Source organism: Zonotrichia albicollis, chromosome W (genome assembly GCF_047830755.1).
Source record: "Zonotrichia albicollis isolate bZonAlb1 chromosome W, bZonAlb1.hap1, whole genome shotgun sequence".
In the NCBI taxonomy this organism is placed as follows: Eukaryota; Metazoa; Chordata; class Aves; order Passeriformes; family Passerellidae; genus Zonotrichia; species Zonotrichia albicollis.
The window spans coordinates 14,944,656-14,968,583 of NC_133859.1; the positions used below are offsets into that span (position 1 = coordinate 14,944,656).

Below are 23,928 nucleotides of genomic sequence, written 5' to 3' on the forward strand. Positions count from 1 at the left end.
TATGTATAGGCTAAGTAGGGCTGTTGAAGGGTGAGTGGGTTTTGTTGACTACCTCTTGGCTTTCTAGCTTATGGATTATTTTGTGGATGGGGATTACAGCATCTTGATTTGTTTGGTACTGTTGGCGGTATACTGTTGAGGTGGTAATTGGTACTTGTTGCTCTTCTACTTTTATGAGTCTTATTGCAGATGGGTTTTCTGATAGTCTAGGTAAGGCATTTAATTGTTTGATGCCTTCTGTCTTTATAGCAGCTATTCTAAATGTTTATCTGAGTTTTTTGGGGTTTTTGAAATATCTACTTTGGAGGAAGTTTATGCTTAAAACGCATGGGGCTTTTGGGCTAGTTACAATAGGGTGTTTCTTTTACTCTTTTCTAGTCAGGCTTACCTCAGCTTTTACTAAAGTAAAATTTTGTGATCTCTTTGTCACACCAGTAATAGAAACAGATTCTGCCCTCACATCTTGATTGGATTAATGTGCACTGTGTACTAGTGTCAACTAAAGCTTTATATTTTTGTGTTTTAGATGTGTCAGGCTAATGAATTGATACAGTCTAAAAAACACGGTTTTCTCTAGCCTCTACTTGGCTAGAGGCAGGGCCCTTCTAAGCCTGGTTATGCTTCTTTCCCTGAGTATATGTCTTAGAGGTTTTTTTAAGGGGATAGAAAATATTGTCATCATCATCATATATGGCAGTTTGGTTATGGGTTACTGGTGCTGCTTCCCTTTTGGTGGAACTTCTCTGAGTCTTGCTTTTCTTTAATTCATGTACTTGTTGTGTTAGAGCAGTAGTAAATTTTCTATTTTATCTCTTCATGTTTTTTCTGCAATCACATAGGAAGAACTACAGCTCAGTTTGTGGGGTGTACTTTCTCTATCTGGAGAACTTCTGTATTGAATACTAAAACTTCTGATTTGTATTGCTGAGATTTGGAGAAAGCTTTTTTTAATCTCTTTTTTGAGTTTTTTGTGATTTTCTTCTATCTTATCTTCTAATTTTTGCAGACCTGTTTCTACTGCTGTGATTCTGGTATGTGTTGGGCTATGTATAGCATTTGTATACGTTCAGAGCTTTTTCACTATATTAAGTACAGTCTCTTTACTGTCATCCTGCTTTATTATTCTTAAAGCAGAAGCGTATTTTTGTGGCTTAAGTCGTACAAGTTTCTCTACATTATGGATGTATATGGTATTAAGTCTGGATTTATAGTGTGTACATCATCTGGGAAGACAATCTCTGCTACTACTATTTCTCTTAAGTGTTGAATTTTTTGTTTTATGGTCCTCTACTGAGTTTGTTGCATATAGAGATTGTCTGCACACAGGTATCTTTGTGCTACACTTTCTAGGATCTGTGCCTAGAGGTTGTGAGGGTTAGCCCCCCTCATAATTTTTTGGTTGATGACGGGATCATGTGACAAGGATCTTAAATGCTTTGCTTTACTACTGTCTAAAATTGTAGTTTTGCCTGCAGTATCTTAAAGACAAACTAACTAACTAATTATAGATTCATTAGGTCTTTGAGTGTAATCCTTTCTTAGGTCATGAATGTTGTTATTATATTTCTAGAGTCCCATACTGTTGTTATCATATTTCTAGAGTCCCATACCTCCTCAGTGGTTTCTTATGGCTGCAGATCTTCACAGCACGCACTCCTTCTTCTGCATGTTGTTCCTTCTTAGTCAGGGCTCCTTCAAGTCTCTCCCTGACTGGCCAACCCACCCCCTTTTATCCCAGTTATCTTCACTAGCCACAGCTGCAGCCCAATGAAGGACAACTGGGACCTACCGGGGCAAGGCCTATATACAGATATTCAAGTACAATACATCTATTTTAGTAGGACTCAAAGGCCACCTCTACTATATTTCCCCCTTTTCTTTTACTTACAGGAACAGGTTTTATATAGACATATTTACATATCCTGCTTAGAGTTAACAAATATACAGAGATATTCAAGTACAATACATCTATTTTAGTAGGACTCAAAGGCCACCTCTACTATGCATGAAGGTCTTTCAGGGAATAGGACTTAATAGTGGTTTCTGTATCAGTTGCTTTCACTTTGGCTTTTGTATCAGTAATTGGTGTTGAGGGTCTTTCTCCTGGATTATTATTGTTGGTTATTGGCTGATTGGTTTTGTTTGTGTGCTTCTTTCCTGCGGTGACTGCTAGTGGTTTAGGGTTATTGTCTGGTTTAGTTACAACTTGAGTAGTTGAGGTGTTGGCTGTAGTTTGAGTGATTTGGGTAGCTGCTGATTTATCTCCTTGCCCTCTTGCTTCTATTTGCTGCTTTACAGTATTTAGCAGTGTGTGATAAGCATAGGCCAGGACTTAACTTATTGTAATGAGCTTTTTTTCTTTAGAGTTATTATGGCACTTCTCTTTCAGGTATTTCCCTACTTCAGCTGGGTTCTGAATTATGTTCACGTGGAAAATCCCAGTTTACAGGGTTAGAAAATTATTTTAGGGTTTGGTTCATATTTTCCCATTCTCCACACTACTCAGGATTTTCCACGCCTGGGTCTACTTCTGGGTTAGGGGTCTCATTAGCTCTTCTGGTTATTTCAGCTCTCATTCTAGAGAAGTTGTAGACTATATAAAGAAACCTTATTAGATTAAATACTAGAAAGATGGTTTCTTTAACATTTAGGGGAAACTGAACTTTCTTAAAAAGTGACATAATAGATTCAAAGAAGAAGAAGGAAAGGCTGGAAAGCCTCATCTTTTGCTCTTCTTCTAACAAACTGTATGCAATTACTAATGAATCCCCAAAACATACTATTGGAACTGGGACGCAGGGTAGGATGAAGAAACTATAAACTATACATATCTTGAACAGACTCTAGTATTTTTGTAAATGCCTTATAAATCGTTATCACTAAGCCCAGCACAACAGTTATTTTAATCCATGCCCCTTTACTGTAAAAACGTGTTAGGGACCATAATCTTAGTGGCTAGAAAGGTATTGAAACCTCAGAAAAGCCTAGAGACTAGAACGATATGAAGGCTTCTACCCCAAGAGACATTATGAATTTAAGCAACATGGCTACTGACTGCTTTAACCCTCTATAGAGCAAGCACAACTAGCATGTAATTAATAAAGGGGTTTTTTACTTTCTCAGCCCCACGTTAGATTAGCAGTCTGGAGCATCTCTCTTATGAGGAGATACTGCAGGAGCTGGGCCTGGTTAGTCTGGAGAAAACTGAGAGGGGATCTCATTAATGTATATAAATATCTCAAAGGCAGGTGCCAAGAGGATGGTGCCAGATTGTTCAGTGGTGTCCAGCTACAGGACAAGAAGCAATGGCCATAAACTAAAGCACAAGGAGTTCCACCTCAACATGAGGAAGAACCTCTTTTCATTGAGGGTGGCAGAGCACCAGAACAGGCTGCCCAGGGAGGGCATGGAGTTTCCCTCTCTGGAGACATTCAAAACCCGCCCGGATGTGTTCCTGTACAACCTGCTCTAGGTCACCCTGCCTTGGCAGGTTTGGACTAGATGACCTCCAGAGGTCCCTTCTAAACCTAACAATTCTGTGATTGTAGTATAAATATAGTTGTTGAAGTTTTTATTTTTTTAGTAATTTTTTTAGCTTTTTTTTAAAATAAAAGTATTAAATATACACATTATGCTATTTCCTATATCAATTAAAGCTCAAAACAGCTGAATATACCAATATATAGCTTCTTTCTCAGAGCTCTCTGAGCAGAGAAGTATCTCATTTATCTTTAATTGTCTAGTAGCTGCTTGCCCTAAGCCTGCCTTGTAATGACTTTGAAATCTGTGCTCTGAGAATCCAGAGTTTGGAAAGACACATTTAAATATACAAATCTAGTCTTGAAAATCCTATCATTGAAGTTTCTAGATATTTGGACCCTGGCCCCTCGCAGTCTTACAAGGACAAAAGTAAAAGACTAGAGGCGCTCTTTCCTCTCGGTAAGATCGTCCCACTTTGTTGTGGAACCACTCCAGGGAGGTCCAAGGGAGGCAAAAAGAGGTCAGAGGTCTCTTCCCCAGAGATTTTAAGCCCAGGGGAAGGGGGGCGGAGGAGAGGGGCCACAGCCAATGGGATACAAGTGAGGAGAGGACAAGGGGAGGAGTAGACCAGGGAGAAACCACCACCACTGGGGCTTAGGGGAGAGGGGAAGACCACGTGATACAAGAGGGGAATCCCATGAGGATACAAACATACTATTCAGTGCAAAATACAAAACCTAGTGCAAAACAACTAAATGAACCATTTAGTGCAATACAACACCGATATTCCTTCTTAAACTTTACTTTTCTGTTTTTTCACAAGGTAAAAATATTTGTGTAACAGTATATATTAATTAAATGTTCTGGTCACTATTTGAGATATATGGTTTAAACTTATTTCTTCCCTGATGACAGTTATTCTTGTATATTACATATAGGGTTAAATTACAGCATCATCATAAACATTAAGGGTGCATGATTCATAGGGAAAAGAGGACTGATATATGCTTGCTTGTGGAGCTATAAATTAACATTCAATGTTAACTTTTAAAAAGTTCTTCCAACCATCTTGTGAATGTTCTGTGCATATAGAAACCATCTAGGAAACCACAATATTTTTCTTTGCAAGTCTCTAAGTAAACACACCTTTGGATTAGTGTGTTACTCATATAATTTTTAAAAATCCATGAGAGATACATGTGGACAAGTAGAAGCTTGTCTTGAACAGAGGGTGTTCCCAAGCAACTGACCCCAGACCCACTGAAAGAGACAGCAAGGGGCAGAGCCTGCACCAGGCAGCACAGGAGATTTAAGCAGGCAAAAATAATCAGTCCAGCTGACTGCAACAAACAAGCATATATATTTGTAGTAGGCAGGCACACAGCAGCAACAGCATGATAGCCACCTGGCAAAAAGCAGTGTCCTCTGATTTTCCTGAGCTTCTAGCATCTGGGAAAACCAATGGAGCCATACAGACAGAGCTCCTATTCAAGGATGCAACTACCCAGGTTTCTGGCTGTGGGATGTCTGAAGGGATATTCCTAGAGATGGAAAGTGATTGCAAGCAAGACTGTGGGAGCTGTGACCAGATTGATTAACTGCTCTGCTTGGTGGCTGAGCTTCAGGAGGAGGTCAGCAGCAGACTGAGGAGTATTTGAGAGTCTAAGAGGGAGATTGACACTCCATCAATGGAGTTGTACTCTGCCATCTATGATGTATAGAAGCCAACTCAACATGGCCACTATGGAGGCGGGTCCAGGATCTGCTTTCTGTCAGAGGGAAGGCAGTATCACAAGGGATAAGAAATGGTAGAAGAAAGTTGCAGCATGGAGCAGTAAGAGAAAGTAACCTCCTTACCCTCTAAGTTACTCTCTCACATACCCTTATAGAACAGGTACAAACCCATGGGTACAGTAAATGAAGCTCATAATGAGAAAGAGGAGGAACCTGTGACCTGTGCAAGCAGTTTTGTCAAGGTCAGAGAGCCCAAGCCCTCGCAACAAAACCTGCATTAAGACCGTGTCGTGGTTTGACAGGAAGTGAGTTTTTTGGGATGCTGTGGTCAAACCAATAGGTGCTCAGATTTGAATATTGGCACCTGGTGTGGCCACTGGGGACATGGATACGCCTCTGAGAACACGGGGGTTAAAAGCAGAGAACTCCCAGGAAAATCTCTCTTGGGTTCTGGTGAGTGAAGAGTTCAGACCTCTCCCCTGCCCAGCTGCTGTGGCTGGGCAGGGGAGGGGTAGCCATGCGGCCAGGTGAGGTAGGCCTGGGCCCTGTGGATGAAAGGGTGGAGGAGCACCAAGAGATATCGGGCAGCCTCCCCCTCCCCGCCCTCCAGGAGAGAGAGAGAGAGAGCGCGCTAGCCTGTGCCTGTGCCACCTTGAAATTTGATAGCACAACCTGTGAGAAGGAGAAGGGGGGGGTGCAGCAAGAAGGTGCCCGGCAGGGCAGCCGTGGGAGTTCTGGACAGGCAGAGCCTGAGATTTTTAACCCTTTTCTTGGATGATGGAAACCTTACAAATGCTGATCCTCCTGCAGTTGAATGAGAAGAAAGATAGGGATGAATAGCAGGAAATGGGCAAGTGTGATGAAAGTCCGTGCAAGTGAAAGATGTCCGAGAGAAGTTGAGAAGAATTCTAGGTGGCAGGAGATAATGGAGTGGCCTTTGGCTGGACTTTTCTTGTATAGCCATGGACAGAACCATGTTTCCTGTGAAACAGAGACTGCATCCAGGGGGAGGCAATGGCTCAGAGCCAACAGAGTTCAGTGTTGAGACCCCTCGGCCCCAGGGGGTGAAATTTGGGGGGGACAGGTGTCCCGAAAGTGAGAGACTGTGCTCTTTTTGGAACTGGACAAAGCACCCTTAAAAGGAAAACCCTAGAATCGTCTCTGGTCCATGTGCAGTGGTGAGAGCACTGGACATGGAAGGAAGAGGCCACAATGGCAAATGTTCTCTGGGTGGTGCCATGAGTGACATGGGAACACAAGAGGTTTCAGCTGTGTTTCCAGGGGAAGCCTATGGCACAAGAAGGACTCCTCTCCTCTTGATGAACTGAGAATTGATTATCTGAAGGGTGGTGATGGACTGAGAGTTGGTGATCTGAGGGGTGGCAACTGAATTGAGAGTCCAAGGTTTTGTCTTACTGTGATGCATTCGGAACTTGGTTGGGGGGAAGAGGAATGTTTGGAAGTTTTTCATCCTGAGTTTTGTGTGTTTCTTTTATATATTGTAGGTTAATAATGTTTTTTTCCCTTCTATTCCTAAGCTGGAGCCTGCTTTGCTTATTCCTGGTCACATCTCACAGTAGACACCAGGGAGAAGGTATTTTCATGGGGGCACTGGCATTGTGCCAGCGTCAAACCATGACAGACCAGCACTAAGAAGAAACAACATGGAGTTATGGTCATTGATTCCCTCCTGTGTGGAGCAGAAGCACCTGTTCTCAGACCAGACCCTCTTTCCAGAGAAGCTTGCTGCCTCTCCGGGCCTGAAATAGGAATGTTGCCACAAGATTGAAGAGACTAATTCAGCCTTTAGACTATTATCCATTCTTGCTTTTTCAACAATGTAAAAAGTGTCAGCAAAAAAAAAAAAAAAAAAAAAAGTAAGGTCAATCAAAAGAGACTTTAGAGCCCAGGGAAGAATCCTAAAAAAGTTCAGGAGCACAGGTAGTGTTTTCCTCAATCCTTCCAGTAATGGAAGGAGACTTTGGAAGAATCAGGCAAGCCCAGGATATCAATACCTGGCTCCAGGACTGGTGCCTGTACCAAACTTTGGGATTTTAAATCACTGAAGACAATGTATGCTGGGGCCTGATGGAATCCACCTGTCCTGGATGGGACAAATGGGTCTGTGGGCTTAAGCTGATGGGACTAATCAGGAGAACTTTAAACTAGAATCAATGTGGGAAGGTGTTGCCTTCTGATACAAGGCAAAGGCGACCTGGTTTCAAGAGACAGCACGGCGGCCCATTCTTCAGGGCTGCTCGGGCCTAAGAAACACGCTAACACCAACGTGGTAGACGATCAAAGGCCTTTATTATCTCTTCTCGAGGGGTTTTATAGTCTAAGGGGCTTCTACGTCAAAAGGGGGTCTGTCTTTACCATCTATGGTTAGTAAGGGATGGAAAGTTACTGGGCAAATGGAAAATTACTGGCATCTGGTTTAGGGGGCTGCATTCCTATCTTAATTTTCTTATCTAAGGGAACAGGGGCCCTGTCTTCCCGTAACATCACGAGATCTTCCGAACGCCTGGCCCTATCTGCTACATCTCCCCCCCCTTTTTCACAAATGAATGAGGTAGTCATATACTGAAATGAGGTATAAGGTTGTAGTTCGATAAGGAAAAGGGGGTTTGGTAAATCTGAGTAAGTTTTCGCCAGTCAAGTTTAGGACTTGTGGCTGGCAGTGTTCCCTGGTTGGATTCGACGGCCGATGAACAGGATGTTGGCCCGTTCCAGGCGGGCCTGAACGAATGAGACCAGCTTGTTCAGCAGGCAAGGTCCGAAGGTAATCGCTAGAAGCAGCAATGCCAATGGACCTATTAGGGTAGAAATCAGAGTGGTTAGCCATGGTGATTGATTGAACCAGGATTCGAACCAGCCCTGTTGGGCTTCCCTGTCCTTCTGCCTCTGAGCCAGTCTGTTTCGGAGTTCTGCCATGGAGTCTCTTATGACTCCTGTCTGGTCCTGCATAGAAGCAGCACTCCTCTTTCAAGGCGGCACACAGGCCTCCTTGCTGCATGAACAGGAGGTCCAGACCTCGCCTGTTCTGCAAGACCACTTCCGAGAGAGAGGAGACTGACTTCTCCAGGAAAGAAATGGATTTCTCGATCCTTTGCAGGTCCTCATCGATGGTCATTTGCAGCTGGGACAGTCCTTGGTGCTGTGTCGCTAGGGCTGAGACACCCGTTGCCGTTCCTGCTCCTCCTAAACCGAGCAACATCGTGATAGTTACACCTGTTATTATTTCTCTTTTGTGGAGCCGGCTGGGTTCCTCAAAAAGGTGGTACACTTCTTCGTCTGAGTGGTACAGGACCCTAGGAACAATCAGAACTTGGACACAAAAGTCGTTAGAGTCATCAAATTTGGCAAGGGACACACAGGGGCTCACTCCAGATCGCTGGCAAACCCACATCCCAGGTGCGGATGGGACTACCCACTTATTGTTTTTCCTGTTAGGCTTGACAATTTTGGTGCAGATGTTGCCTCTCCGCCTAGCTAGGGTTGCATTGCCAAAGCATCTGCCCTGGCCTGTGACTTGACTCAGGGTGATTCCTTTGCGAGGGGTTTCCCATCTGCACTGGTGAGGGGCATCGGCTGTGGAGTAACTGAAGGGAGTGTTTAAAGCGATTCCTTCATAAAAGGGAGGTTTGACATCGTAGCAAAACCAGCAGGATTCGGTTAGGTTAGGGTTGGATTCGTTCAGGGATATAAAGGTAGCTTCTAACATACGAAGGATTGGTTCTGAGTCCGACCTGGCCGCGCGGTCTGTCTGAAAGGCTTCCGCATGGCCGGTTGGGACTTTGCTGACTCTAGTGGGTAAGGTTTTAGGGTAGGTTGTGTTTTTCCCTTTCGGCACGCTTTTAATCACTTTGTTTGGTCCGACCGCTCGGGGCGCCGACGGTTGGAGCCTGATAATTCGCACATTCACTCTTTCTTTTGACCCTTGAAGGACAACTGTCCACGTTCGGCCTATGGCCCAACTGGGGTAATGTGGCTGCAAGACTGTCATGTTATAGCTAGTGCATTTCCGAATTTTTGGGATTTTATGGTGATTGCGATAAAAGCTTCCCTGGAGGAAGACGGGTGTTTTGCAGCCGCTGGGTGCCCAGGCGAACTGTAAGAATTTGTCGGGCTCTTGTGGATCCTACCCAGGCCCCGACGGTCTGGCATCTGTAACTATGGTTTCGCAGCCTCAGTGCTCACAATATCCCCACTCTGGGTGATTGCAGTAGCTTTTTCCTGGGTTTGAAGCTGGGCACCAGTAGGATAGGTACATGTGTGTGGCGTGTGGGGAATAGGGGTCTACCTTTGGTTGTCCTGGGAACAGGTCGGTAACGCGGAGCACGAAGGATGGGGCGTTCGGTGTGGTGATTTCTCTGAGCACCTTGTCGCTACTAAGGTGTCCCATGACCCACCTGAATGACCGATGGGGGTAGTGGTCTGGGCTGGTTTGCCCTCTGGCAACAAGCCCCAACAGCAAAATCACACAGAAACACCGTTAATGCTTGGGTCTCACTCGTGCGGGTCTCTCGGGCGCTGTCTGGCGGCTTGGTGGTCTGTCACTTTGCTCTGGGATGGGCATGTACGCGTCACGAGGACGTCCTATGAGCATGTCCTGTAAACAGAAACTCACAATTCTCGTCAGTCTAAGTGGACACCACCTGACTTTGCCGTCCTTTTTGACAGCCGCATACCCTCTCCCCGTGAGCCTCAGCCTCCAGCCCCGTTCCCATTTGCCCAGCTCGTTTCTAGTTACCACCTGTGGGCCCTCCTCTAGCGTTCGGTTGGCCCAGTGTTTTTGGACAGGACTGTTTGTTTCGTCTCCCCTAGGGAACTGATTCAGTGCTAGCAAAGCGGTTGCCAGCATACGCGCTTGATCTCCCAAGGGAATGGCATTGGCAAAGCCCTCTGCCTTTGCCAATACTTCTAACTTGGCTTTCAGGGTCTGGTTTGCTCTCTCTACTATGGCCTGCCCGGTACTGTTATACGGGATACCTTGCACTAATGTGATGCCTCATTTTGAGGCGAATTCCTGTACTGGTTTGGAGGTGAAATTGGACCCGTTGTCCGTTTTGATCTGCTTGGGGATACCAAGCCAAGCCATGGCTGTCAGCCAGTGCTAAATTGTGGCCTTGGAGTTTGTTTTGGGGTGCTGTGTGGCTATGATCGTTCCTCTATAAGTGTCCACTGTCACTGCAAGCCACGCTCGGGGCTTCAGTAATTCACACCAGGTGAAGTCCGATTGCCAGATCTCTGAAGGCTTGAGACCTCTCGGGTTGACCCCACAGGTCCATAGGGGTGACTTCTGGCAATGAGGACAAGTGGCTACCACGTGTTTTGCGTCTGCGGTCGGGATCCCGCATCCCTTCGCCAGTGCTTTGGCTCCGATGTGGAGCGACTCGTGCAGCTGATGAGCTTCCTGCAACGTCCATACGCCTTTTGCTGCGGCGTCCGCTTTGTCGTTGCCGATCTGGAAGTAACCTTTGACTGGGTCGTGGCTGTTAACGTGAATGACTGACACGGTGCCCTGTCGTGAGGAGAGTGCTTCTTCCAGCATTAGGGCTGCTGCTGATGTAGACACTCCTGGTCCTGCCATGGCTAGGCAAAGCCTTGCCGCGAATATAGAGTCCGTTACTATGTTGAGGTGTTCTTCTTGAAAGAGTCCGCACGTCAAGACCACTGCTGTCGCCTCCAGCTTTTGCACTGACAGTGTGGGGTCACATGCTTTGACGCAATGCCATTGCTCTCCTGCCGGCCACACTGCTGCTGCGGTTGAAGTCGTGGAGGAAGCGTCTGCGAAGACCGTTGGTCCTGGCTGCGGTCGGTCCTTGACCTTTGGCGGTATGTCCATGTCGACTACGGTCAGCAGCTTAGTCCAGGGTGGTTTGGAGCAGTAGGAGATTTCTCCTCCGAAGCCGGTGAGAGCAAGGGCTAGGTACTCCGATATTGTGGCTGACTCCGAGGTCGGTTGCTTGCAAAATGGAAGGTGGATGCTTGTCGGCTCAGTCCCTAGGTGTTTCAAAGCGAGTTTCCTGCCTTTCATGATGAGGTTAGAAATGCATTCGATTCCCGGGGAGAAAGCACGGGCAGGTCTTCCGAGAACCACCCATTGAATCGGTCGGGCCTTTTCAGAAGGTCCTTGAGCCAGTGCTCCCACTCCCCCCCCTCGGTGTAAAGTGAACATATAAGTCCAGTAGAATGGCTGGGTTCCACCTGGCGAGTGTGCCCGTGGACATCTGGCTTTCGATGAAGTCGAGGGAGCTCGTTGCTTGCGGCGTCAGCTCCTTGGGTTCCCAGGGGTGCTTTCCTTTCAGGAGGTCATATAGAGGGTTTATGACCTCGGGAGGAATCAGGACGATGTTGCGAAGCCACTGCAGCGATCCCACCAGGTATTGTACGTCGTGTAGTGCTTTGACGACTCGACTGACCTTCGCCTCGGGGGGTGTCACGTAGGAGCTTGTGATCCTCACTCCCAGGAAGGTCACACGGAGTTCTCTCTTGATCTTTGCGCTCGCAATCTTGAAACCATTGGCCTGAAGGGTTTCCGTGATTGTCGACACCAGGTGATCTACTTGGCTTGCTGATGGTGTTGCAACTAGGGTGTGGGGAAAAATCCTGCAGTCTGGTCCCGTGTCCGCCCAGAACTGAAACCCCATGGTGCGCGGATCCCGACTGCCGTAAAGGTGGCATGTCCCCCACACCTTTAGGGGTTCCTTCCCTATTCTCATGGCCAAGGCTACCCAGTGGTCCCGCTCTGGGGCGTCTCCCGCTGGTCCTGTGGCAACAGCGCAGCTTGTAGCGGTGGGGGGTGTGAGGGTGTTACCGGCAGTGCTGCCCCGCTCTGCCACTGCACCATAGGCAGGGATGCAAAATTGACCGCTCCCTGTGAGGGCACAGGGCACGAGGGTCTCCTGCCCCCCTGGGGGTCGCCGTGGCTGGGCCACTGCATCCGGGCGTCTTCCCGCAGCTCCCACAGATCCCTCTCGGGCGTGCTCGGAGGGAGGATGCCACCAGGGAAAGCTGTGCCGGCTGGGGACAGCTCGCTGAGTTGCTGCCCTTCCCCAGAAGCCTGGGCTGACGCTGTCGTCCTGCCACCCCTGCTCAAATGCAATCCGCCCCTCCCCATCAAAAAGCATGCGGCTCATTTGCGTAATATCAAAAGTGAGCGGATCATTATTGCTAGAAAGGTCGTCCACGAGAGTGGGTACTACGGCTGGATTGACCCCTCTTTCTGAAATTGCTTTGACTTCCCCTGGGTTAACTGGGGTATATGCCCCCCGTTGGTCTCCCTGCACTCCGGTGACCCTCACTGGGAAAGCGTTCATGGACGCTGCCGGTGCTTGGCCTCTACACGTTGCCCCTACTTTTCCCCAATCGGTGAGCCCGTGTTGCGACCGTTTCCCGATATTGTTTAAAGCTTTATTCGGTTTCGCTCGAAACCGTATTAATTCTGCTCTCTCGGTTTCCGAGTCCGAGCCGGGCTCAGTCAGCTCTCCCGAGCTGTCTGAGCAGCTGTTACTTGACTCTGAAGCAGAAGCTGACTGCGAGTAAACTTCCGGCGCTCTGTGCTGTTTTGTGCGGTTCCGACCCCGCTCCTCCCTTCGGGGGTGGTGCCATTCCCTCCCCCTGGGCTCCCCCCGCCTCCTGCTGGGGGAGATCCTTGCCCTATAAGGACTTAATTTGAATAGAGCGCTCTGATTGGTCCCACGCTCCACCGCGGGGGCCGCCCCTTCTCCCCCCTCACCCGCGCATGCGTTGTCAAGCAGACTGACTGCATTTCCGCCCCCCGCCTCTTCCCCTCTGCCCTTGCCATGTGGTTGGGCGCCATTTTCAAACACACATGGCGGGGTCGAGTTTCTACTGATCCCGGCGGTGTCCGACAGTCTGGCCGCGCTCCGCGCCCCCTCCACCAGTCCCCAGCAGAAAAACCACGCGCGCCGCTCTGCCTCCCGCGCTGGGCTGGCGACCAGCGGGGAAGGGACGCATAGAGAAACCACGCATTTTTCGGAAGGTTCCGCAGGGATGCTGGGACCCGGCGGGCTCCGCGAGAGGGTTGGGGGGTCCCCTGGGGGCTCTGGGGGGTCCCCTGGGGGCTCCGGGAGGGGTGGAACGCGCCCGGCCCCGGCATATTCCCGCATTCAATCCGATCGCTCTCAGACGCTGTGTGCGTCGCAGCCCCCGCCCCCCGCTTTACTGCAACAAATAAACATATATGCGCGACTTTCCACGTCTCCTGTTCTTCTAATGCCTTGCGTAGGGCCTCTTCTCCTTTCCCCCACGCTTTGAGGCTTTTACCACTGCCTGAGGACTTAGTATCCTCTGCTAAGGCGGCAGTGCGCTTCTCCCACACTTCCGAATATAATATATTTACTGGACGTTCGATCGTCCCCAGCTCTAGGAGCCTTGCGATAGCAAGATTAGAATTCCTGAGCTCACATTTGATTCCCCATTGCTCATGAGCCTGACTTACCACCCTCGCTGCAGATCCCATGGTCCACGCTGGTCCGGAGGTAACCTCCCGCTGCACAAGGCCAGCTGTGCAGCCGCCGCTCTGTGTCCAGGCGAATTCCCGTTCCCCGGGCGCTTTCCCGGGTTTCGGCACCATAATGTTGCCTTCTGATACAAGGCAAAGGCAACCTGGTTTCAAGAGACAGCATGGCGGCCCATTCTCCAGGGCCGCTCAGGCCTAAGAAACACGCTAACACCAACGTGGTGGACGATCAAAGGCCTTTATTATCTCTTCTCGTGGGGTTTTATAGTCTAAGGGGCTTCTACATCAAAAGGGGGTCTGTCTTTACCATCTATGGTTAGTAAGGGATGGAAAGTTACTGGGCAAATGGAAAATTACTGGCATCTGGTTTAGGGGGCTGCATTCCTATGTTAATTTTCTTATCTAAGGGAACAGGGGCCCTGTCTTCCCGTAACATCACGAGATCTTCCGAACGCCTGGCCCTATCTGCTACAGGAAGGTGTTCTGGTTTGAAAGCAAAACCAGTTGATAGCATTCAGGAACACAATCACGGAATGATTATATGCAGGTGCTTTTATTGAAGAGCTCTGGGTGTCAGGGGTACAGACCCAAATCTGACTCCGACATGGGTTCAGGGTTAACATGTTTTTAGACCCTTATCATTATGTAACTACATATTAATTATTAAACCTATATTCTTCTATAGTATACACTGCTTTCATCCAAGCATGGATTTTTGTAATTTCCATCAAACCCCCAACATCGTTTCTCATTATTCTTGTTACCATTAAGCAATAATTATATCCAATTACCAAACAACCATTGCATCTAACAGTCATATCGTTTATCATAGTCATTAAATGATTATACAGGTGCAGCCTAACATTTTCCTGGGCCTACCAGGCCTATCCTTCCTTTCTAACTCCCCTGATCATTCCATGATTTTAGAAACATTTTATCCTTATACTATCATTTTCCCCCCTTTGAAAGTATTTTCACTTCACTTCACTTCACTTCACTTCACTTCACTTCACTTCACTTCACTATAATAAGTGTAAATGCTTTCACTTGATGCAGTCCTTTGGCTTCTGAGTTTATACTTGATGTTCATCTTCAAATCTGGGGTTGTTATAAATGTTGTCATGGATGCTGTCACGAACTGGAGGACCTGAATATGATGGATGTGGATTCTTGTCCTGTGTCAGTGCCTTCATTATTTTTCGGTTTCAGGATGTCTTTTTCTGTATTTCTCCTTTTAGATTGCTGTAAACTAACCAAATTACTAAGAACATGATCAGTAAGATTATCAAACTCTCAATGATGGACTTAATCCATGAACTCACATTCCATCCTAACCCTTTGAAGATTTTGTCTAACCAGCTTGTAGTCAAGTTCTTTTGTTCTTCTTGTGCCTCATGCTCTATTCGTTTCAACTGATTGATATCATATTCTACATCTGCAGTTACATTTGGGATGTGGCTGCAGTAATGATCAGTTTGTCCTTTTAAAAATCTACACACTCCATGCTCTTCCAGGAGTAACAAACATAAGGCCAATCAATTTTGTAAAGTAATTTTTGTGGTGGCTTGTAATTGCACATTTAGGTCTTTAAATCCTTCCCAGGTTACTCTTGCCAGTCTATCTACCTGACCCGTAAGTTTGTACAACATTTCTCTATTCTGGTAGTTTGCTATAGGACTGAACGAAGACTCTAGGGCCCACCCAGATTTCACTCCACTAGAGGGTTCTTGCCAAGTGTCATCTGAATTTTCATTTTCTAGAACTTCTCATATTGCTCTTATTTGCAGAAGTTCATGTTTTCCATTGAATGGGGACTTTTTCCAAATTGGACCTAAAGTAGGGAGGCCCAAAAAAATTTCTTTTACTTTCCCATCTACAGGCAGATGTGTTGTCCAGGTACCATCACTTGTTGCCCATACTAATTGTCCTGGACTTCGGATTGTACTTTTACTACATCCCACTAGTATTTTATAATTCACTTTCCCTTGTTTGTATTTGATCCCTCTGCAGGCACAACCAGTTTGCAAGGCTAGTGCCAGTGGTGACATTTGTTTTATCTCTATGTTATCAGAAGTGCAATCATAAGTTTTAGTACATGCCCACAGTTGGTGGGGCCAACTTTGTCTGCCTTCATTCAACTACTAGTGGCAGTGTTCGTTACTGCTGGATCTGTTTGATTCTCAGAGCCTTCCCATTTAATACACCAAGGGGTGTTTGCCATGTATTGGAATCTTTGAAGTATACTCATGGACCACGCACTGTCCCAGGGCTCCATTTGACCTTTCCAATCTTTTTCCTCACACTTCCACACCAGAGTGGTCTCTGTGATATTTTCTCTAATCTTTTTATAGTGTGGCAAGAAACATTCCCAATTTGCAATGTCTTGATCTTTAACCCACCACTCTATGATATTTCCTACCTTGCCATGACTTCAAATACAGTCCCATTTCCTCACAGGCCTCATCCACTCCCCTGTTACTTTCCAGGTTTCTCTGACTACTTGCCTTGACTCTGGTACCTGTTTACATGCAATTTTGTTCTTTTGTATTTCAGGTAAATTAGACATTATGATTCCCCAACTTATTGGGTCTCCCACTGCCTTTGGTATTGGCAGACAGGCAGTTACTCTGCTGGTGTTTTGCATTTTGGCAAAGTCTTTGACTAATCCAGTCATTACATTCTCAGCCCGAATTGCATTAAAAATGTTTATCACCTGTGTTTCTGCCTGTACCTCTCTCTTCATTCTAGAATGAAGAGTGGTTAGCTGATCTTTTTGCATTCCACATCCCAAAGATATTAATAACCCTAAAGTGAGCATTGGCACAACTACTGATAATATTTGAAACAGTTAAATACATCTTATCTGCAGCTTTGTTGGTCCTACAGTTTGTGCAGTCCACTGTCCAGGACAGACTTTCTTCACTCGGGTGTAGTGTATCCAGGAGTCTACTCCAACCACTTTGACTGCTGTGAAAGTGGTCAACAGTACCTGATACGTCCACTCCACCTCTCTTTTAATGGTTCTTCGTTCCAAGTCTTAATGTACACTTCATCTCCTGGGTATATGTTGTGAACTGGATTCTCGAGAGTCAGCGGCCTATTCCAGACAAGGACACTCTGAAGCTGAGCTGAAGTTTTCCCGAGAGACAGAACATAATTATATACTTCTTGCTTTCCCATGACATGTACATTTGGGTTAGGTTCAGGAGATTCATATGGTTTCCCATACAATATCTCATAAGGGCTTACTGTAATTCCATTCCTAGTTTTTATCGGGATACTCAACAGTGCGATTGGTAAAGCTTGGGGCCACTGCAGTTTGGCTTCTTGGCATATTTTACTGATTTACCTCTTTAATGTCTGATTCATCCTATCTACCAGTCTACTTGACTGGGGTCTCCATGGTGTGTGGAGGTCCCAAGTTATTCCTAGCAACCTACATACTTCTCTTACTACTGTGGCTATAAAATGAGGGCCCCTATCTGATGATATCTCTAGGGGAACCCTGAACCTGGGAATGATCTCTTGTAGTAACCACTTAACTGTTTCCTTTGCTTGGTTTGTGCGACAGGGAAGGGCTTCTGGCTATCCATAAAATGGGTCAACCCCCACTAACAGATATTTGTGTCCTCAAGTTCTTGGCAATTCTACAAAATCCACACATTTTCCATTCCAAAGGAGGTTCTCTCCTTCCTTGGCAGACACCTGTCCTTCAAATCAGGACAGTGGAGAAGAGTAACAAGAAGGGATTCTAAAAGTGCATAGGTCAGAAAAAAAAAGCCAAGGAGAATGTACACACCACCCCCCTACCCCCCACCCCCAGTAAATGAGAAGGGAGAACTGGTTGCAATTGATACTTCTTCACCTCAGTCTTCACTGGCAGTCAGTTTTCTCCTGTCTCTCAAGTCCCTGAACCTCTAGGTGGGGGTTGGAGTAGCGAAGGCCCTCCCACTGTAACCAAAGAGCAGGTTTGAGACCACTTGATGAAGCTAAATAGCCACAAGTTCATGGGGCCTGATGAGATGCATTGCAGGGTCATGAGGGAACTAGCGGATGTTCTTGCCAAGCCACTCTCCATCATTTTTGAAAAGTCGTGGCAGTCAGGCAAAGTCCCTGGTGACTGGAAAAAGGAAACCATCACTCCTATTTTTAAAGAGGGGAGAAAAGAAGATCCAGGGAACTGCAGACCTGTGAGCCTCACATCTGGGTGTGCCTGGAAAGATCATGGAACAGGTCCTCATGGAAGTAATGTTAAGGCACATGCAAGGCAAGGAGGGGATCCAAGACAGTCAGCATGGCTTCACTAAGGGCAAACTGTACCTGACCAATCTGGTGACCTTCTATGATGGAGTGACTGCAATGGTTGACAAGGGAAGACCAAGCAATGTCATCTACCTAGAATTCTGTAAGGCCTTTGACACGGTCCTACATGACATCCTCATCTACCAATTGTAGAGACAGGAAATTGAAGGGAGAACTACTTGGTGGATAGGGAATTGGCTGGCTGGATGCAGCCAGAGAGTTGTGGTCAATGGCTCTATGCCCAGGTGGAGGCTGGTGACAAGTAGTGTCCCTCAGGGCTCTGTCTTGGGACGAGGGCTCTGTGATATCTTCATCAATGACACAGACAGTGAGATCGAGCGCACCCTCAGCAAGTTTGCAGATGACACAAAGCTGAGCGGTGCAGTTGACACAACAGAAGGATGGGATGCCATCCAGGGAGACCTGGACATGAGCCAACAGTGTGCACTCATAGCCCAGAAGGCCAACAACATCCTGTGCTGCATCAAGAGAGGTGTGGCCAGCAGGTCGAGGGAGGGGATTCTCCCTCTCTACTCTGCTCTTGTGAGACCCCACCTGGAGTACTGTGTCCAGGTCTGGGGTCCTCAAGACAAGAAAGACGTGGACCTGTTTAGAGTGGGTCCAGAGGAGGCCACGAAGATGATCTGAAGGCTGGAGCACCTCTCCTATGAAGACAGGCTGAAAGTGCTGGGATTGTTCAGTATGAAGAAGAGAAGGCTCAGGGGAGACCTCATTGAGGCCTTCTAGTACTTGAAGGGGGCTTCTAAAAAAGAGAGAGAGTGCAACTTTTTACATGGATAGATAGTGATAGGACAAGGGGGAACAGTTTTAAACTGACAGAAGGCAGGTTTAGATTAGATGTTAGGAAGAAATTCTTTACTCAGAGGGTGGTGAGGCACTGGAATAGGTTGCCCAGAGAGGCTGTGGATGCCCCATCCCTGGAAGTGTTCAAGGCCAGGTTGGATGGGGTCTTGAGTAATCTGATCTAGTGACTGACATCCCTGTTCATGGCAGGGGGGTTGGAACTAGATGATCTTTAAGTCCCTTCCTGTGGAATCCTCTGAATCCTTCCCCCTCAGGGGAATCCCCAGAGCCTTGCCTTGGAAGAATTTACTATAGAGTTTTCCCCACCTAGGCGGACAGAAAAGACTTCCCCATGGAGTCTTGCACAACACCATGAATCACTCCAGTTCCTTTTCCCATATGTTCCAAATTCTAGTAGTTTCTCCTTTCCCTGTTTCCTCATTGGTTGTGGTATCCCTGGTGGCTGGCCCCATCTTCCCTGTAGGCCAATGGCCTTTGCCCTGCCCTTTGTACCGCCCCTGTGCCCTCCCATACTTAACCTTGGGGAGACCACATGGTCTTGTCTTTTGTCTCTGGTTTCCCTTTGGTGTGCTGCAATAAACCTTTGCTGGAACTGACCATACAAAAGGCCCTTCTGCCTCTCTTTGCTGAGCTAGCCGTGTGTCATAGTTTGACACGGGAGGAATTTAGGGAAGTGATGCAAAAGCTTTGTGTGCAACTGACAGTCTGTTGAACCACTGAGAAGCTGAACGCACCTCTGTGAAAAACACATGTTAAAAGACGAAAGAAACCCGTGAACTTCCTTTTTCTTTCCCAGCCGGCAAGAAGGTAACATGCCCTGAGCCCGCTGGACCCCATCCTGGGCCGGGCCAGGTAGGCTCTGCCACGGGAGGCCAGGGGGTCAGGGGGGCTCCGAGCCCGAGCCCCGTCCTGGCTGGGCCGGGGCCCCAGTCCGGCTGGCCGTGGCTGTTAAGATCTTGCAGTCAGGTCCCCTCCCCCCAGTGCGGCTGAGACGGAGAGGCAGCCCTGCAGCCGTGCAGAATGGCCCTGAGGCTGGAATTGAATGCAGAGAAAACCAAACACCAACCATGAAGCCGATCCTGACACAGCCACAGCTCCCGCCACAAGTTACCCGGTGGGTCAGGTGACCATTTGAAGGGCCCAAGCAACATGTTAACTCTTTCAGTGCTTCAATCCGCCCGCAAGTGAGAGAAAGAAACAATATGCAAACATGTGAAAGAACAACATAAGGACATCATAGTCAGTGAGAAAGAAATTAAGTTGCAGATGGGAGGGATGAGGAGATACCTTGATTTTGGAGCTGAAATCCTCTTGTAAGCTATGGAGAAAAGACTCCTTTTCCCTATAACGCATGAAACTATGGAGAGATGAAGAGTTCAAATTGATATTGCGCAAAGGCCTCCATGCTAAAGTAAGCAGATGTTAAAGTAGCTGTGATCCCATGAGAAGTCTGAACAGAGAAAGAGAGTAGTCCTGTGCCCCCAGGAAAAGAAGATCTCTGTTCCCAAGGATGAAGATGATTTTAGAGATAGATAATAAAAACTTTTGGCTTTGAACAACTCATCTTTAAAACAATACCCCATAAGTTGACATGGCCCATCAACAAGCTGTGGGAAGGCTTGTAGAAAATGGGAAGGACTTCATGATAACAGGGTTCCCTGGGCAGCTGTTATCGGTAAGGAAATTGCGAACCACGAGAGAACTGGTTTTTTCACTCTTGTGGAGAAGTCTCCATAACATTAACAAGAGGGACTTCTCTCCCTAAGTGAACTGAAGAAAGACTATTTTAGAGGTAGTAAACTGACTAGAAATTTTAGGTTTTGTTTCTTTACATTGTCAGTAAGAAAGAAAAGGTTGTGGGGAGAGGAGAAGTGTTCTGAAGGATTTGTTTTAATTCTTACTACTTTTTTTCTTTTTGTTACTGTTAATAAAATTTTCTTTATACCCTTTTAAAGTTTTGAGCCTACTTTACCTTTCTCCTAATCCTATCTTCCTATCTCACAACAAGAAGTGAGTACATAGGTGATTGAACAACACTGAAACCCATCACACTCATCAGGCAATTGGTTGAGAAATCTCAAAATTAGTGAAATCTCAGATTTTAACACACCAAAACCACTACATGAAATTAAGAGTTTCTGCCTCGTCTTGAACTGAAACCGCCACACCATGGTGAGTGTGGTGTGTGGACTTGACTGCTTTGCCTGAATGCCTATCCAAGTGGCTTTTCCACAGGAGATGCTTATTGGGGAATAAGTATAGGTAGCAGTATCCACCATCTAAACCTCACGCTGCTGCACCTTCCAACCCAAAACATTCTGGGATTCTGTGGTAATCTGTGCTTGAAACCTTGTTCCGATTCTGGGTTGTGACGGGGCAATGAACCAAATAGACTGATGTCAGGGATAGCTTGGAGATCTAGTGAAATTAATGTGCAATTGTATAATTCTGTCAGAATACTTGCCAGGATCTTTGGGGAGGTGGGCAGGGGGGCTGCAGAAGTGGCTTCTGTGACAAGACACCAGAAGCCGCCCCCATGTCAGACAGAGCCAATTCCAGCTGTCTCCAAGACAGACCTGACACTGGCCGAAGCTGAGCCACTCAGCAGCGCTGGTGGTGACTCTGTGATAAAATATTTAAGAAAGGGTAAAAAGCACTGTGCAGCAGCTGTGAGGGAAGAGTGAGAAAAATGCAAGAGGAACAACCCTGCAAACACCAAGGTCAGTGAAGAAGCAGGGGGATGAGTTACTCTAGGCTCTGGAGCAGATGTTCCCCTGCAGCCTGTAGTGGACCACATCAGAGCAGCCCTGCAGCCTGTGGAGAAATAGCCTAAGTAGGACCAGGTTTTTCTAGCAGGATGGGTTTTTCTGGCCAATGGGTGACCCATGCTAGAGCTATCTGTTCCTGAAAGACTGTACTCTGTGGAAAAGGACCCATGTTGGAGCAGTTTTGTGAAGGACTGAATCCTGTGTGAGGGACACACACACAAACACCCACACACACACACCCCTCACTCTGGAGCAGGGGAAGAGTGTGAGGAAGAATTAGTGGCAGAGATGAAGTGTATGGAACTGACTGCAACCCCTTATTCCCCATCTGCCTGCACTTCCTGTGGGGGAAGGAGGTACAAGAATCATGAGTGAAATTGAGCCTGGGAAGGGTGGAGGGGGAATGTGTTTTTAGTTTTGTCTTTGTTCTTTGCTATCTTACACGATTTTTATTTGCAATAAATTAATTTTGCCCATGTAGGAGTCTATTTTGCCCCTGACAATAACCGGTAAGCAATCTCCGTGTCTTTATCTTGACCCATGAGCTTTTCCATCTTATTTCCTCCCAATGTTCTGTTGAGGAGGGGGAGAGTGAGAGCACTTGGGTGGGCACTTGGTGGCCAGCTATGGTCAACCTGCCACACCTGATCAATTATTTTAGTCCTTATCAGCCTTGAAATGATGTGAAATACATACTAATTAGAGGTTACTGGAGGAGCTTTAGTCATGGCCTTGAATTTTGAGACTTGGACCAGTATAGGGACTCATGTGAGACTGCAGAAAATTAATAAGAAGCACTAGTGACTTTCAGCTTTGGCTGTGTTTGTGTTTATGAGCCTAGTTGTCTCGCTTCTTCTGTAAGTCAATGCACAATCTAGTATTTCTGAATGAGGAAGGTGAAATTCTGAATGGTAACAGTTGTATTGTTTTTCAGTTCCTAGAGTGATTCTGGGAAAAGATGCTTGCTAGACATAAACTTTAAAATGCTGAATGGGCACAAACATTGGTATGCTATCCCGGCAAAGGGCAGAAAGCATTGCAATAAGTCTATTAAAGAACAGGGATATGCATATCTAGTACTCTATAGAAATTATACTTTTTGACAGAACAGCAAAGAAATTCAGAGCAGATTTCCCAGTTTTGGTGTTTCTGAAAAATAATTGCTGGCAAGGAGCCACAGACTCTGCATACTAAGCTGAGGATGCTTTATGATTTGTATTATGTGGAAGCATATGGTTTTCTCACTGTTCCTGCCATTTTCAAGGAGTTAACTAGACAAATAAGGTAGTACCACTTCCCAGGAATATCATATTAAGAATTTATGTTACTTCTGTTTAAGTTCCCGTGGTGTAAGTTCATCTTGGGTGCTTATAAGGGTACAAGATCAAAACCCTCCAGCTACCTTTTGCAAAAATGTGAGCTGCTTACATGAAGTTAAGCTTTAAAATGCCAAGTTTGAGGTTTGGATAGATTGACTACATTTTAGCTTGAGTCTTTACTATTAGAAGACGATTCATTTAGCCAGGGATTAGCTCCCCATATTGTTAAACACTGGTTCAGCTATGGCACCAATATCAACATATGAAGTGCTGGTGTCACCGAGTTTTTTTGAATTACAGTATTTAACATAGATTTGCTGTGAGAGCACAATGCATCTACAGTGATTTTACCTGTAATGCAAGCTCACCTATGGTAAAAACAAGGATGGGGAGAAAAATGATGGTTCAGACTTAGTTTTCTAACATTCAGGAAGAGCCATGTTGTTTGCTAGTGTAAAAATCATGTAGTCTGTTTATTTTTTTGGAAGTTGAGTCATTGAACAGCTTTATAGTATTGGCATTTACACTTTGTGCAGAAGGAAAATGTTTATTTTGATTAATTAGTTAATGAAATTGCCAGTGATTACATGTACGCAAGTGTATATATACAGAAGTTATTTAAATAATGAGCTATCCTGCTTGAAAAGAGCCATTCCTAAAATATCATCTTTTTCCAGATTTGTATTATGGTGGAGAAGCTTTCTCTGTAGAGCAGCCACAGTCCTTTACTTGTCCTTATTGTGGAAAGATGGGTTATACAGAAACATCTCTTCAGGAACATGTTGCTTCTGAACATGCAGAAACATCAACAGAGGTGGTAAGCCGCTTCAGCGTTGTTTTGAAATTACAGTGAAAGTATATGAAAATATCCAGAAAATAAGGTGGTTTTTTTTTTTGAAGTATGTGGTAATTTGAATGCTGACCAGGAAGGTATGTAGCATCCATACACGCTATGCTGGTGTTTTCCCTATAGACTCCTTGAGCTATTAACAGTGCCTACATCATCACCTTT

At 46.3% G+C, this 23,928-nt stretch overlaps 1 protein-coding gene and 1 long non-coding RNA gene across 5 annotated transcripts in view; both read left to right on the top strand.

Moving 5' to 3' along the window:
• The window catches only part of LOC141726926 (uncharacterized), a 425,545-nt gene that overhangs the window by 124,143 nt on the left and 277,474 nt on the right, over positions 1–23,928 (top strand). The gene's annotated exons all lie outside the window — the stretch shown is intronic.
• LOC141726829 (E3 ubiquitin-protein ligase KCMF1-like) overlaps positions 1–23,928 on the top strand; it is a 146,526-nt gene that overhangs the window by 105,242 nt on the left and 17,356 nt on the right. For 3 of the 4 annotated variants that reach the window (XM_074531930.1, XM_074531929.1, XM_074531926.1), the window contains one exon: positions 23,594–23,733. In XM_074531930.1, the coding sequence (XP_074388031.1) occupies positions 23,594–23,733 (140 nt within the window). The remainder of the gene's footprint in view (positions 1–23,593; positions 23,734–23,928) is intronic. The other variant, XM_074531927.1, reaches the window with a different exon arrangement.